This window comes from Felis catus, chromosome B2, assembly GCF_018350175.1.
Source record: "Felis catus isolate Fca126 chromosome B2, F.catus_Fca126_mat1.0, whole genome shotgun sequence".
Classification (NCBI taxonomy): Eukaryota; Metazoa; Chordata; class Mammalia; order Carnivora; family Felidae; genus Felis; species Felis catus.
The window spans coordinates 109,934,025-109,948,673 of record NC_058372.1 but is presented as its reverse complement, the minus strand read 5'-3'; the positions used below and the strand labels follow the sequence as shown (position 1 = coordinate 109,948,673).

Sequence of the window (14,649 nt, the reverse complement as noted above, 5' to 3'; positions counted from 1 at the left end):
AATAACAGTTCACCAAAATATGGATGTTTTATTAGTGGACAGTAAGAAGAGATCAACCAAAAAGAAAAAAAAGTTCCAAAGGCAGAACATAAAGTTTGTTCCCCACTCACCTGAAGTCTACAATGGGTGTCCAAGATTGATAGGTGGCTTTCTTCTAAGCAGTGATTCAGGAAGCCAAATTTCTTCCTCCTTGAATGTATACTCAGAAGCCACATACTCCTCTGCATCAGGCTAGTGGAGGGGGGTAAAAGAGCAAGGAGGATTGCACAGGGGAGGTTTTCACAGACCAGACCTGAAGTTCTATTACATGACTTCTGATTTATATGGAACTCAGTTCCATAGCCACCCTGTATACAAAGGTGGAAATAATCTAACTGAATGATCGAGAAAATGGCACTCACTTAACAGTCTCTGCCACGTGTATTTATACACAGTTTTGATCAACTGTGTATAACTGGAGACAAACTTCTTTAATGCTTAGAATCTTAAGGTTACAGGAAACAATTTCAAATTTTGTTACAGAGAAGTGTGACAGTATCTTCAATGTATGACTCTCACAGATGATAAAATACGATAAAATTCTTTGGGAGAAGTAGAATAGATGATGATGGATATCAAATCACTGCGGTATTTAGATTCCTTTAGATACATTTTAAAAAGCACATAATTGCATTTTTAAACAGTAATGACTATTTTTAAATGGTAGTATTAACACGCTAAATTCCTTCCAACTAAGGATGAAAAATTTTAATTTCAACTTAAAAAGTGCTAGAATATATAGTTTTTCAAGATTTTTAGAATACTTCTAGAGCTCCAAAATGTCCCCAAAGAGAAGAAATTTCATCATATTCCACACTAAAGAAGGTAAGGGAATAAGAAAAGTCTCTAAAGTTGTATCCCTTCCCAGTCTCTAAATTCTTGTTCTCAACCTTAACGACCTCTACAAAAGTGATCTCTACAGCTTATGCAGAAATTTCTGGGGACAAAAGATGCCACTGTCAGAGCCAAATATTTTAGGATCTGCTAAGGAAGGGTTTCCTATCTCTGTGCTAGGTTTTCCTTTGAATTTTTACAACATAGTAAGAGAAATTCCAAGATACGACAGAATATGGCCAAGAGGAAGGTCATTATTTGTAATTCCTAATCAAATGGCCCTATCAAATATTCAGATATAAATTGCACTATTTCCAGCCCTCTGCCTGAAGGTGGAATTCAACTTGATAAAAGAGGTGTCCTGGTCTTGCATTAATCTCCTGAACGACAGTTCTAAAGGGAGAAAGTGACTTAACTGTTTCGTCTTCCCTAGGGGCAAAAATTATAGGCCTTTCTTTGGGTGGCACCCAGTGATAATGTTCTTACCTCATTTGGGACAATGAGAGGCATACTTCTCTCAGTTCTTTATTAGAAATATAGAAAGCAAGCCAGTATAATTTAATAAAGAACTTTAAAACACATTAAGTTTAGAGACCTTATATTCCTTCCTTGTTGCAAATAGCCTATCTTTTGAGATGAGGCACAAAGATCTTGGTGTGACTCAATAATGGACAACAGACAGTTTACAATTTAAGTCTATCTACTTCCTATAAAAAAGAAAAATTTCTACATGTGGGTGTCACCTCTAAAGAAGACACATAACAGACACTAGTACGCAACATTCATTATATTTATTTTACTAAATAGTATGGTTCAAAAAAAACACAAACAAATCAGAAAACTTTTACTTAAAACTAGTCCAACGAGATGGATGGGGTTGATGCCATCCCATTCCCTTCTTTCTATGTATATGAAGCTGGAGCCATATCTGACAGCAAGCACTCAAGTATACTTTGCCTTTCCTGTTGAACATGAATGAACTTCTCTGAACAAGAGAGACAAATGAAGTTTTACAAGATACAGGCACTTTATGTTCCCAGTTTTTAAAAATAAGCCAAGTGAAAAATATTTAGTAAAAGTAACTGGAACAGACAAAGCTTTAAGAGTTCTACCATTAGTTCTAGTGACTTACACTCAATGCAAACAGACAGCATCAAACAAGTAAAACAAACAAAAAAGTTTAACTGGGATTAATGGGTATATATGTAAAAAAGAAATCCAATTTACTATAACTGGAGAAAAATGGCCATTTGAATCCAACTTAGAGATATACCAACAATGTGCATTAAATCTTGTGTACCTATGTAGCTGAGTAACATCTGAAAGCTTTGCAAGAGTGTGTGAGAAAAGCAAAAGGTGCTTTTGATTCCACAGTATCTGATTAAACAAAACAAAGCAATTTACAAAAAAAAGTACCAAATGATACTTTAAAATAAATAGTTCATCATTTTGATGAATATATACATGTAGAGTCCACTTCTTGGGGATTTAACTATCTAAAAGTGGCATATCACTATCCAGAGGTGCAGGAGCAAGTTCACATAAATAAAACAGTGTGGCTTCACTAGCTTCGGCTTCAGTCAATGGCTCCAGGCGAACAAGCTTACTTTGGGTTGGCTCTGGATCTAGGCTGCTATCCAGAAGCTCATCAACTTCTATGGGTTTATCTACAGAGGACATAACTTCTGATGATGCTGTACTCCCCTGTTCAACAGTAGAAGCAGGGTTCCCATCGAGGAATGCAAGAAGTGGAAAGGCAGTGTACTGGATAAGCTGCTTATCTATAATAAAGATTAGAAAAATGCTCTTTTATCACCAGCTTATACAGAGTTCAAGCTGAAGGTGGAAAAAATAAAAACAGATGTGCATATATGCAATCAACTACCCTTATATATCCAAACAAGAAATCTGACACTTTATGCCAGTAAATTTAAAAATGTACTAGTCAGAAAGGTTAAGTCTTTTATTCAACAATTACAATATGAGAATTCTTTCAGTTGTCCTAAAGTTAAATTAAAAAAAAAAAAAAGACTTAAAGAACTATTACCTCACCAATTTAATTTTCTCTATCTGCTGAAACCTTGATACATTATGCACAGAATTGAGAACAGTACATTCTGTGTTCAACTGTTAAGTATGGCCAGACTTTCCATACTCAGAAATAAACTTTCCTATTAGTTTCTATGTTAAGACTTTTAATTTTAAAAATCTGGAAAAAACTAATACTACATTTATACCTACCTGTTTTGGGTTTAGATTTTCTTCCCTCTTCTGAAACTGGCTGAACTACATTGTTCTTGGTAGTTTCTAATCCTTTATTCTCAGACTAAAAGAGAAAAAACCATATAAAAATACTTGTTTCATATTTTATGTAGTCCTAAAATATAGCATAAAATAAAGAACAGTATGTGAATACGTTATCTGAAATATATGGGAACAGGGAGCACCAGAAAAGAGGAACTACAGAAAAAGATCTCAACAGGTAACAACACTGGTTAAAAAAACTATTGCTGTCATCAAGTGGATGAAACAAAGAACCTGAACTAGAATGACAGTAAGTATGAAAAGAGGGGACATTTCAACAGAACAGACAGAATTTGTCAAGGGTAAAATGAATCAAAGGGAATGAATGTCAAGGGAATGAATCAAAGATGGCTGGTTTCAAACTAATTAAGAGATAATTCTTTAAACAAACTCATCTTAAGCAGTTTTGATTAAAAATGTTATTACTCATTTCACTCACAAACAGAATATTTAGCATAACTGAACATATTTAGAGTAAGTAGCTCAGGATGACATGATGATATCCTTAAAAACTATAGATCTCTATAATTGGAAGCCTCAAAGTTGAGGTGAAATTGCTTCATTTCCTTTTTGAGACTCTTTCAGTTCTTTTCTGTTATTTAAATTGCTTCTTTCAACCATTGTCTTCTCTCCTCACATCTGATTGTAAAGGGGGATTAAACCTTTAATGTTGTTTAGTTCTTCAATGTTCTTTTCCACGATGTTCAAACTGAGGTGCAGTGGTTCACAATTTTTCCTGAATAGCTGTAAGTCCCAGACACTTGCATGCTGGTTCAGTACATATGGTGTAAAAAACATACTAATTCCTATAATTCTCCTGATATTCATCATAAAATGAAGCAGTACAAGTTTCCAGGATTCAGACATAAGAATGGTCCCAACATATAATAAAACTAAACCTTCCGAAAAAGGAACATAAAAATATTTCTCATTTAGCAATCACAACAAATAAACAGTAATGCAAAAATACCATCTTTGTTTTTTACTTTTTAAAAAGTAGTTTCCAAGGATGCCGTTGTAAGTTACTCTAAACATGAGAACCAGGATGACAAATGGGTTTCAAGTCCTATGCAAATTCTTGTTCATTAGTAGTGGCCACTTAGATTGCTCTACTGAGGAGTACAAGTATCCTGATTTATTAGGAAAGAGTGTGTAATCTATGTCAATAAAATACCTGTCATGAGCAAGGGAATGTGCCAATTATTTGAAAACAATAATTAGATTTTAGAACTATAATGAAAAGTTATTCTCTAATTTTTCTATAGTACTACAGAGCTGTATGCAATTTGCTGTTTAACTGCTATATCTGAGAACTGTATTTAAGCTATTGTTTTTGGAATAAAGAGGATAATCCAGGAAGAAAGAATGACTCAATGTCTAGCAATCAATAAACAGTGCAGCACATTCACTAAATGAATGCATAATATGGGTTCATTCCCCCTTAAGATCTAACATTTAACAGTATCATATTTACTGAAACCCAGTGTTGAGGTGATCCAGAGAACCTTACAGTATAAATCCAGGCAAACTGTGGTCCACATGCCATATCAGCATGCTGCCTGTTTTTGTAAATAAAAATTTACTGAAGCATAGCCACACTCATTCTTTTCTGTATTGTCTGATGCTGCTGTTACACTATAATTACAGTATTGAGTAGTTGTGACAGAGAACATATGACCTGCAAAACTGAAAATATTTACCAAATGGCCTTTACAAAAGTATGCCAACCCCAGATAAAAATCCAAATACTGAATGTATAATCAACTTTCTAGTTCAAAAATTCACAAATTCTTTCAACTCTAAGTTACCCAAGCTATAAAATATAATTTGAATACATAGAAAATCTCGTCAGGCTATCCTCATACATGACATTAATCAGAAAAATTCTACTCTCTGGGGCACCTGGGTGGCTCAGTTGGTTAAGCATCTGACTTTGGCTCAGGTCATGATTTTGCAGTTTGTGAGTTTGAACCCCACCATCGGGCTCTGTGCTGGCAGCTTGAAGCCTGGAGCCTGCTTTGGATTCTGTGTCTCCCTCTATCAGCCCCTCTCCCACTTGTGCTCTGTCTCTTTCAAATATAAAATAAAACAAAAAAAATTTTTTAAATTCTACTCTCTGACTCTAATCACTTACATTTATTTGATATGTGTTCATTTTTAGATTACAAAGAACAAGAATCAAATTTTGATTCTGCTAATCTAGAATTTATATAAATTTCAGGGGACCTGATTTACGCCTTTGTATTCAGTAAAAAATGGGACTGAAGAGTTTGGTAAAAAACAAGATAAATAGAGTATATACCTATTTAAGACAATAAGCTATAAACAAAGTAAAAGAATGATTCTAATCATCTGCTCTTAACAACTTCAAATTGTCCTTATTACTCATTAAAAACAAGTTCTGAAGAATTTCAGGTAACATCTGCTAATCCCAACTGGAGTTCCTATAAGTCTAATAACAAAAACCATTACTTAAAAAAAAAAATAGTCCAAAATCCACACTTCATTGTTTAACTTTCCTTATGTACAATTAGTACAAATTAGTTCAAATCCCTGAGCTTTTACTGCATGCTAATAAAAAGAAGGAACTTATTTAAAAATACCAGTACCAGTAAATTTTCAATAAAAATTGCTGAGAAGCTATTCATAGAAGGAATAAGAATGTAAACTGAAGCACATAAAACATAAAAAAATATTTTAATTATTTATTTCAGTGATACACCTGAACATACCAAGTTCAGTTGATCTCCCAGTACCTTGAGGGCTGACTTCATATTGGTAGTTTATCACACAAGTGCCTAAAGAATTGGGCAATGACTCACCCCATAACCAAAAGCTATTTTTTCATCTAAAATTTTACTATCTTGTTCACACATATTAGGGTAAGAATATAAAATGAGTTTTTTGTAACTGGGAGTGATATTGCTCTCCACTTACTAGGACTTTTTCTTTTCAGATTCTTACAGCTAAGGGTCCTGAGCAACATGAATTAAAACTTACTTTTGTATTATTGATGTAATCTGTGGGATTCATCTGCACAGAACTAGTGAAAAGCTGAAAGACCAAACAAGAAAGATGATAAGTTTAAAAAATATTTAAAAAGAACTGTGTGTTCAAAATTTCTATACAGCCACGTTGGGTGAAGAGATGTAGCTCCTGCACTAAGAAGTTTTCATACAGTAAAACAAGTATGAAAGAGAAAAGCAGGAAAGCAGAAGGAAAAACATACAAAAGCAGAGCAAGCTAGCCCATGCAAGATGTTTTAAGAATTTCTCCATAAAACAGTGGAGTAAATCACTTAAAGACAAATGGTGGTTTGCCCCACTTTCCCTCTCCTCCATCTCCTTTATTATTTTCTTTCTAAATGCTTTTGGCTTTAACTGGCACCCAGGACTGAGTTCCTTGCCCAGACAGTAAGCCTTTACTGGCTACCAGCTAATTATGTGAGAAATTTATAGAATCTGCTCTATGACAGTGCCTCCTAAATTACGCCTCAAATGCAGCCCTCTGACCAAATGGCATACCGCCTTGTCGGTTCTTTTCACCTCACCTAGTAACAGAAGATGTAAATGCTAAGACCACTGCTTACTGCACTCCTCAATCCAGCCAGTTTACAGACAAAGCTTTTAAGTCATAAGCTTCAAAGTCATTCACTCCACAAGGATTTATTGAGCATCTATGAAATAACTGACATCATGAAGAATACACAATGAAGACACTATTCCTGCTCTCTGGGAGCTTACAATCTAAAAGACAAGAACAATATCAAACAGCAACATATGATCAGATTTAATTCAGTATAATAATAGTAATGGATACTGGGGATCAAAAGTACTAAAAAGAGAAAGGAGAAAATCACATGTGAGCGCACGCGTGCGCAGACACACACATGCAAGATGAAACAAAAAGTCTTTATGAAGCTATCCAACACATATCAGTCCCTGAAGAATAGTTAGGATTTGGAAAGAAGAGAATGGAGGGAAGAATAAACTGTTACAGATGAGCAATAATAGAGAAGAAGGAATGGCTGTGGGGTAAGTTCTAGAAATAGAAAAGATGACCAGTCCAAATAACACAGAAGTTCTGAGTTGAACAGTAAGTTGTATGTATTAAGTTCAAAAAGTAGAACAAGGCCAGTCAGTGGACAAGACCACATTCTGTCAGCAATAATAGCCTTGGAAAAGGCCTCAGAAATGACACACAGTGATTAAAGCATTTTTGGAGAATGAACACACCAACGGTTCAAAGGATAAACTGAAATGCAGAGAGACTGCAGACAGATCCCTCCTCCACCCTCTCTAGACAGTGATTCCTCTCCTTAAGTTCCACATTCATGATAGCCCTAAAAATGTCCCCAGTTCTTCCTTTTGTTAACTTTTCCCCTTTCTTACTACCTACTGATCCATGAAAAGGATGAGACTCGGATCCTTAAGAGTAGATAACTGTAAATAACTGCCAATCTCTGCCAAGTTCAGCTTGTCACTGCCTCTGAGATTGAACAGATTTTGTCCCTATTGAGAGTGGCATCTGAGAGTATAAGCTCCTCACTCCTTTGCCCTACTCACCCATTAAATCAGGGATACCTTCATGTATCCCCAGCAGATGCACAGTGTGAAGCACAAAAAAGTAAATCATGTAGGAGGAGCGGTGACACAGCTGGTTGAATCCTAATTCCAGGCCTCTCTTGCTGACACTCCACACTGGGCCACTCAGAACTGAACTCTGCAGAGAACCTGAGTTCCTCAGCATATCTATTCATGTCCTTACCATCTCTGCCACCTCAGAGAACAAGGCAACCTATGGGTGGATTTTTATAATACAGCATGAGATTCAAGGAGGAAACAATGAAAGTCTTGGATGAGAGAGGCAACAGTAGAAATAGAAAGTAGGGATGATTTTTGAGTGCTATTTTTGAAAATACTTGAGGACCTGGTGAACAATAAGACAGAGGTAAGGAAACCAAGATGACTCAGTGATTACCATTCCTGGATGAGTAAAGAGAAGTCTGATACCACCATAGAAAATAAAGCTGGGGGCACCTGGGTAGCTCAGTCAGTTAAGCATCCGACTTTGGCTCAGGTCATGATCTCACAGTCCGTGAGTTCGAGCTGGCGTCACGCTCTGTGCTGACAGCTCAGAGCCTGGAGCCTGCTTCAGATTCTGTGTCTCCCTCTCTCTCTGCCCCTCCATGCTCATGCTCTGTCTCTCTCTCTCAAAATCATACACAAACATTAAGAAATTAAAAAAAAAAAAAAAAAAAAAGCTGAGAAGTGTAGCTAGTTTGGAGAATAAAGAAAAGTTTGGTATTAAACACAAATAATATAAGGCAAGATCTTAACTGATGATTTCAAAGGCATGGAATTAGAATTCAAGCAGTTTACTTTAAAAAAATATTAAGAACTTGAGGTATAAATTTGAGAGCAATCTCATAAGCCATAATCCCTTCACAGAGAAAGGATAGAAAAAGAAGAGACATAGAACAAATAAAAAGATAAAAGAATGGTACCTTGGGGAATACTCACTAGAAAACAATAGGGAAAAGAAAAGCTCTTTGAGTAACCAGAGAATAGCTAGGAAGACAAAGAGAAAAAAAAAAAATCCAGTGCCTCTAAAATCAACAGAAAAAGTTCCATTGTCAAAAATCACTAGTGTTAATGTGATTAATTATTTTATAATCCCCAAAAGAGTTCTTCGTGTTAGGCATTAGCCACATTTAACAGATGGGGAAACTGGGCAAGAGAGGTGAGCTTTCCCAAGGTTAATACCATAGCTACTAAGTGACATAAGCTAAATGGAACCCAAATCCATCTGATTCAAAACAAACCTACTCCCCCAATGGCCTGATTTAAAAAAAAAAACAACAAAACATAGCCACTCATTACGGATAAACCAAGGAAGCACAGGCTTAGAGTAAATAAGCAAGACAATACAGGGTTTCAAAAGAAATACAGAGTAAAAAAAGAAGTACCAAATACCACCAGCCATTCATTTCTAAAACTCTGTAGTGAAAGAATTAGAGAAGTAGAATGGTAAATGAACAGAGCAACACATCAAAATGTTTAAGACGCAGAAGATCTGAACCTACTGAAGAGAGATGGGAAAGATCAAGGGCAGAGCTAGAAAAACAGGCAGAGGGCAGGTATACAAATAGGCTTTAAAGAGAAAGAAAGCACTTCCTTTATGAAGAAAAAAGATGAGATTCCACAGCTTATGAGAGGACGAGGGCATGATGATTATCCTCTATGAATAGGAACAGTTGGCCAGACGAGGTCTTGAGGACAAATGTGATAAGTGTTCCAAGGTTAAATTAAAATAATCTAATTGTAGGGGCACCTGGGTGGCTCAGTTGGTTAAGTATCTGACTTTGGCTCAGGTCATGATCTCATGGTTTGTGAGTTCGAGCCCTGTGTCTGGCTCTGTGCAGACAGCTCAGACCCTGAAGCCTACTTTGGATTGTGTCTCCCTCTCTCTCTGCTCCTCCCCTGCTCATGCCCTGTCTCTCAAAAATAAATAAATGCTAAAAAAAATTAAAAAAAAAACAATAATCTAATTGAAGATTGCAAGTATTTGTAGAGGGACAGAATAATGAGATTTTATTTTCTTATGCTCTAAGGGACATTCTAAAAAGGTCCTTGGATTAGAGTGGGGACAAAGACAAACTGAATAAAGGGCTGTCAAATTACTATTAACAAATTAAAATAGGTCATTAACATGGATGTTGAATTCATGTAAGATGGTAACACAGATCAGTATGGGAAGGAAATCTTCAAAGAAAGTGAAATCCATCCTGTGATACACTGATGATTCGGAAAGGATAATCAAATCATGGATATTGACAAAACCTGATGAGAAGCAGAAGAGTAAGGTGGTGAATTAATAAGACTGAAAAATAAGAAAGAATTAATTCCTTTTAGCCTCACTGAGAAGCCCTTAAAAGGACAAGACTGAAAAATATCTTGATGGAGAGAAGCTGCATTTTAAGGCAAAAAATGCAAAATAAATAAATAAATAAATAAATAAATAAATAAATAAATAAGCGAGCAACAAACTTTTCAGGATAGAGAAACATATTCACAACAGAAAACAGAAATAAGGAAGAGAACAATATTCATCTGGATGGAACCAAGCCATGTATGAGAGAGAGGAATGGTAGGAGCAAGAGGGAAGAAAGGTAGTTAGTTAATGCCAGAAATGGTAGATAAGGATTCACAGTCCAGACAACACTGGAGTCAGTTCATGTAGAAGGTGGTGGGGATTGCAGGATAACCTTAGGACTTGGGACATAAAAATTTTAAACACTATAGCAAATATAATAAAATATCATTCACTTCAGTGGAAAATACTAATTCCCAAAGTATTAAGAAGTATCTCCATACTGTTTCCTGGCTGAGTAATTCTATGACTAAATATCCACCCATTTCTCTTCAGTGACAATTTGTTCTAGAGCAAAACAAAACACGGCAAGTCTAGAGAAGACCTGGACTTAGTAGTACCGTTGAACAGAGCTGATACATTGTTATAGGAGGATTAATTGAACTGTTACTCAGAAATGTGTAGTAATTGCTGATCACCCTCCTTCATCATCCTGAATCCATCTGTTTATTGTTTCTGATTAACAAAATCATTCATTTAAAAAAGAAAATGCAAAGACAGTGTAGAATACAAGAAAATGATGTATTATTTTAACACCATACACATAAATACACAAACTTCTATTACAGCAAAGATTATTCAAAGTACCTACATCGACCAGGAGATCTGGGTCTATGCTAAACTGTCTTCCTGACAGCATGGCTTGGAAGTCCTCTAAGCTGCAATCAATACTGTCAAGATAATCCAACAGCTCAACCCTAAGGGAAAAAAAGATTAAAAAATATATCAAATATTAGATTTCCTTGTTTCACATTAAATTACATTACAGGGGTGCCTCATTACAGAACTGCCAAGAAAATCCCAAGACACTCTTGGGATGATTAAATCCTTTCAAAATAACATTTGCAGAGCTCAGCCGTGGCCAAAACAAGATAGATTATATGGGTTCATAATGTGAAAGAAAGATCGCCAAAAGAGAAACAGAACATGTGAAGTAAACAATGAAAGCAAATAGGCTCATACAACATCTAGGTTAACACTTACTTTCCCAAAAGATTGATGTTATCATTTAAAATGGAATCCATCATGGTCACAGGATCTTCTGTGGTCAGACTAGATGAGCCATTTAGCTGGACAGCACTAGACATGAGAGGGCTGGTGCCATCACTGCCTGAACTTAGGGATTCTCTAGCTGGTTCATTCTGATCTCCACTCTGAATGACAGGTGCATACTCATCTTCATTGTCATCTTCAACAATGACAATATCAGGGTACTGGCTACAGCTATATCAGGATGTAAGAAAGAACCAATCACATTTTCAAACAAATTCAACAAATCCATTCTGTCCATTCATTCTTCATGAAAACTTTCTCTCCAAAACATGTATCAAAAGGCTTAAGTTTCTTGAGTGAGTAGCTTAATCACAAATATTGATTTATCATATGATACAAAACCACAAAGGATCAATTAAAGATATTTAACTCCACAATTAAAAAATGAGAATTCTTATTACTTTTTGTTGGGAGTCTTTGCTGAGAGGATAGTATGTGGTTAAATAATTTGGCTTTTTCGGTTTAATAATCCAGATATGAGTCAGACAATAGTTTTTCACAGAATAAAGTGGTTTTGAATTTAGCTTTCTGATAAGAAAAGTAACCAATATTTTCACAAATTTTACTTCATAATCTCCTTACTTGGAGGGATCAGATATAACATCCTCATTAGTTTCTGGAATAACAGGGATATTTTCTTCATCTGCATTATCATCAGTTACATCATAAATAATAATGTCATCTGAAATCCGCTCCCTTGGCTTTAAACCTTCAGTCCTACTATGTGGAACCTGAAAAAAATCACGGAGACAATATATATCAAAATTTGAAATTATACTGACTACCGAACAGCATACTATTTAAAAAGTGCTAACTAGACACCCATTATTTACTAAACATTGAGGATACACAATGGTAAGCAAAACAGTTATGCTGTCTGCCCTGATGGGACTTATATACTAATTGTTATTAGCACCAATTCACAGAGGTATGAAGTGTGTTACTTCATCTACTTAACTATTTCTTTTACTGTAAGAATTCTTGAAGGTGACATGCCTCCGAATGATTCTATGGAAAGATCTTCAAATTTTACAGTATTTTTTTATATCCAAAGGGTTAAAAAAAAAAAGTCCTAAGACTTCACCAGGAATTTCAAGCATAACCAGATGACCACTGTGCTGATGAGGATTATTTTATCAGCTACTCTATTTGACATATGGTTTATTCTTATTAAATGCTTTCATTAATAGGAAAAAAAAGACATTTCAGCTATTCCACAGTTAAATGTCAGCCTGTTTTCAGCAACAATTTTTTTATTCAGCTACAGATATATTCAGATCATAGGTACTTAATAAAAATACATTCAGTTCTCTAAAGCAAACTAAAGTCATTATCATATGCAAAAATCTGTAAATTTTAACAGTAGATAAATCAGAGGCAAAAGATGTAAAGTACTTAAAAATATGTAAATCTAGGTAAATTAAAAAATCGTCATCCAGGGGCGCCTGGGTGGCTCAGTCAGTTAAGTGTCCAACTTCAGCTCAGGTCATGATCTCACGGCCTGTGAGTTCGAGCCCCGCATTGGGCTCTGCACTGACAGTTCAGAGCCTGGAGCCTGCTTCAGATTCTGTGTCCCCCTCTCTCTCTGCCCTTCCCCCACTCAAGCTGTCTCTTTCCCTCTCTCAAAAATGAACATTAAAAAGAAATTTTTTTTTTAAATCGTCATCCATTACGTTGAGTCTTTAATTCTAAAAACACAACAGTTATTAGGTTTATTTATTTAGAAACAGTGGTGGGAAGAACCAGATGTTAATTATGGTTTGCTCAAGAAAAAAATCTTGGTACATTAATAAATCTGAAGCAGTATTTAGAATTCCAAGATTTGAAAGTAACAATGAAAATCAGATATTAAAAAAAAGTCCAGACTCTGAGCTAGACTGATTTGCCAATGGATGTAAGTTTGACAAACGACAAATGATCCAGAGAACCCATGACAAAGATAAAGGTAAACAGAAACACGTTTTGAAATTGCTAGACTAAAAGGTCTAGTCTATGCAATTTATAATAAAAATTGGAAACTTAAAATAACCAATGGATGAATGCATAATTACATTATATAATATTCAATTAATATAATAGTTGAGATTAACTAAATATTTAATAAATCTCCAAAAGAAAAACCAAGTGAAAAAAGTTACAATGCAAAAAGATATGTGCAAAATTATATGTAATTTATACAAAATTTAGATACATGCAAAATAATACCAAGTATTGTTCAAGAAGTCACACATATAATGACCAAGGTGATGATAAATTCTAATTCAAGACAGTGATTATCTAGGAGAGCCTGAAGAAAAGGTGAAAAACAAACCTGGGACCAGGCAAACGAGACAACTATATTTACAATGGTTCATTTCTTAAAATCTAAAGCAAAAAATTAAAAATGTCATGATTTAATAAGCTGGAGGATAAGCACACAGATTATTATTCACTAAACTCTGAATGAAATACTGCTACAATAAAACTTGGCTTGAAATAACAAATATAAAGTAGAATTTAACCAAAAAATTACTTTATGATGGTGATTATCAGCTGGTTCTTTGACTATATGTTGAAACAGGTTCTTCTTTTGGGCTCCATTAGTATTTAGAAGTAGAGGCCTGAAAATCAGAAGATATTCATGAAATTCAGTGAAGCAAACATAACATGAAATTTAAATTCTTCTAATAATTTACCCTCACATTAACATACACACTTTAGTAAGAGATTTGTTAATCATACACAATGAACTCTTAAAACGGTCACATCTGGGGTGCCTGGGTGGCTCAGTCTCTTAAGCATCCAACTTTGGTTCAGGTCATGATCTCGCAGTTCATGGGTTTGAGCCCCACGTAGGGTGCTGTGCTGACAGCTCGGAGCCTGGAGCCTGCTTCAGATTCTGGGTCTCCTTCTCTCTCTGCCCCTCCCCTGCACACACTCTGTCTCTCTCTCTCTCAAAAATAAATAAACATTAAAAAAAAAATTCTTTAAAGAAAATGGTCCCATCTTAGGAATAGAAATAGAGGATGACTGTGTTTAGGACTTTTATTTCACCATTCTTTTAGACTATTTTTCTTAAAATAAATATAATAAACTAGTCTCTCTGGATATACTTCACTGCTGACTGAATAACTCTTTATGAACTGTACTTACATAGTAAAAAAACAAATAGGTAATATCATGAGAACTAGTTTGTGGAAGCAGAGTTAAGGCCACAGCCTAAGTTGTAAACATAAACAAGCTTTGCTAAAATATGGCCTTACAAGATCTTTATCTGCTTTCCAACTA

General features: G+C 35.2%; 1 protein-coding gene across 6 annotated transcripts in view; it reads right to left on the bottom strand.

Annotated features, from left to right (window-relative positions):
- Positions 1–14,649, bottom strand: part of HSF2 (heat shock transcription factor 2) — a 41,300-nt gene that overhangs the window by 4,101 nt on the left and 22,550 nt on the right. For 2 of the 6 annotated variants that reach the window (XM_023254304.2, XM_011282630.4), the window contains exons 7-13: positions 13,895–13,982; positions 11,965–12,113; positions 11,314–11,553; positions 10,922–11,027; positions 6,178–6,231; positions 3,115–3,199; positions 1,646–2,654 (exon numbers count right to left, since the gene is read on the bottom strand). In XM_023254304.2, the coding sequence (XP_023110072.1) occupies positions 2,362–2,654; positions 3,115–3,199; positions 6,178–6,231; positions 10,922–11,027; positions 11,314–11,553; positions 11,965–12,113; positions 13,895–13,982 (1,015 nt within the window). In that variant the 3' untranslated portion in view covers positions 1,646–2,361. Of the gene's footprint in view, positions 1–110; positions 232–1,645; positions 2,655–3,114; positions 3,200–6,177; positions 6,232–10,921; positions 11,028–11,313; positions 11,554–11,964; positions 12,114–13,894; positions 13,983–14,649 lie in introns of those variants that run through there. The other 4 variants (XM_023254306.2, XM_023254307.2, XM_023254308.2 and 1 more) reach the window with 4 other exon arrangements.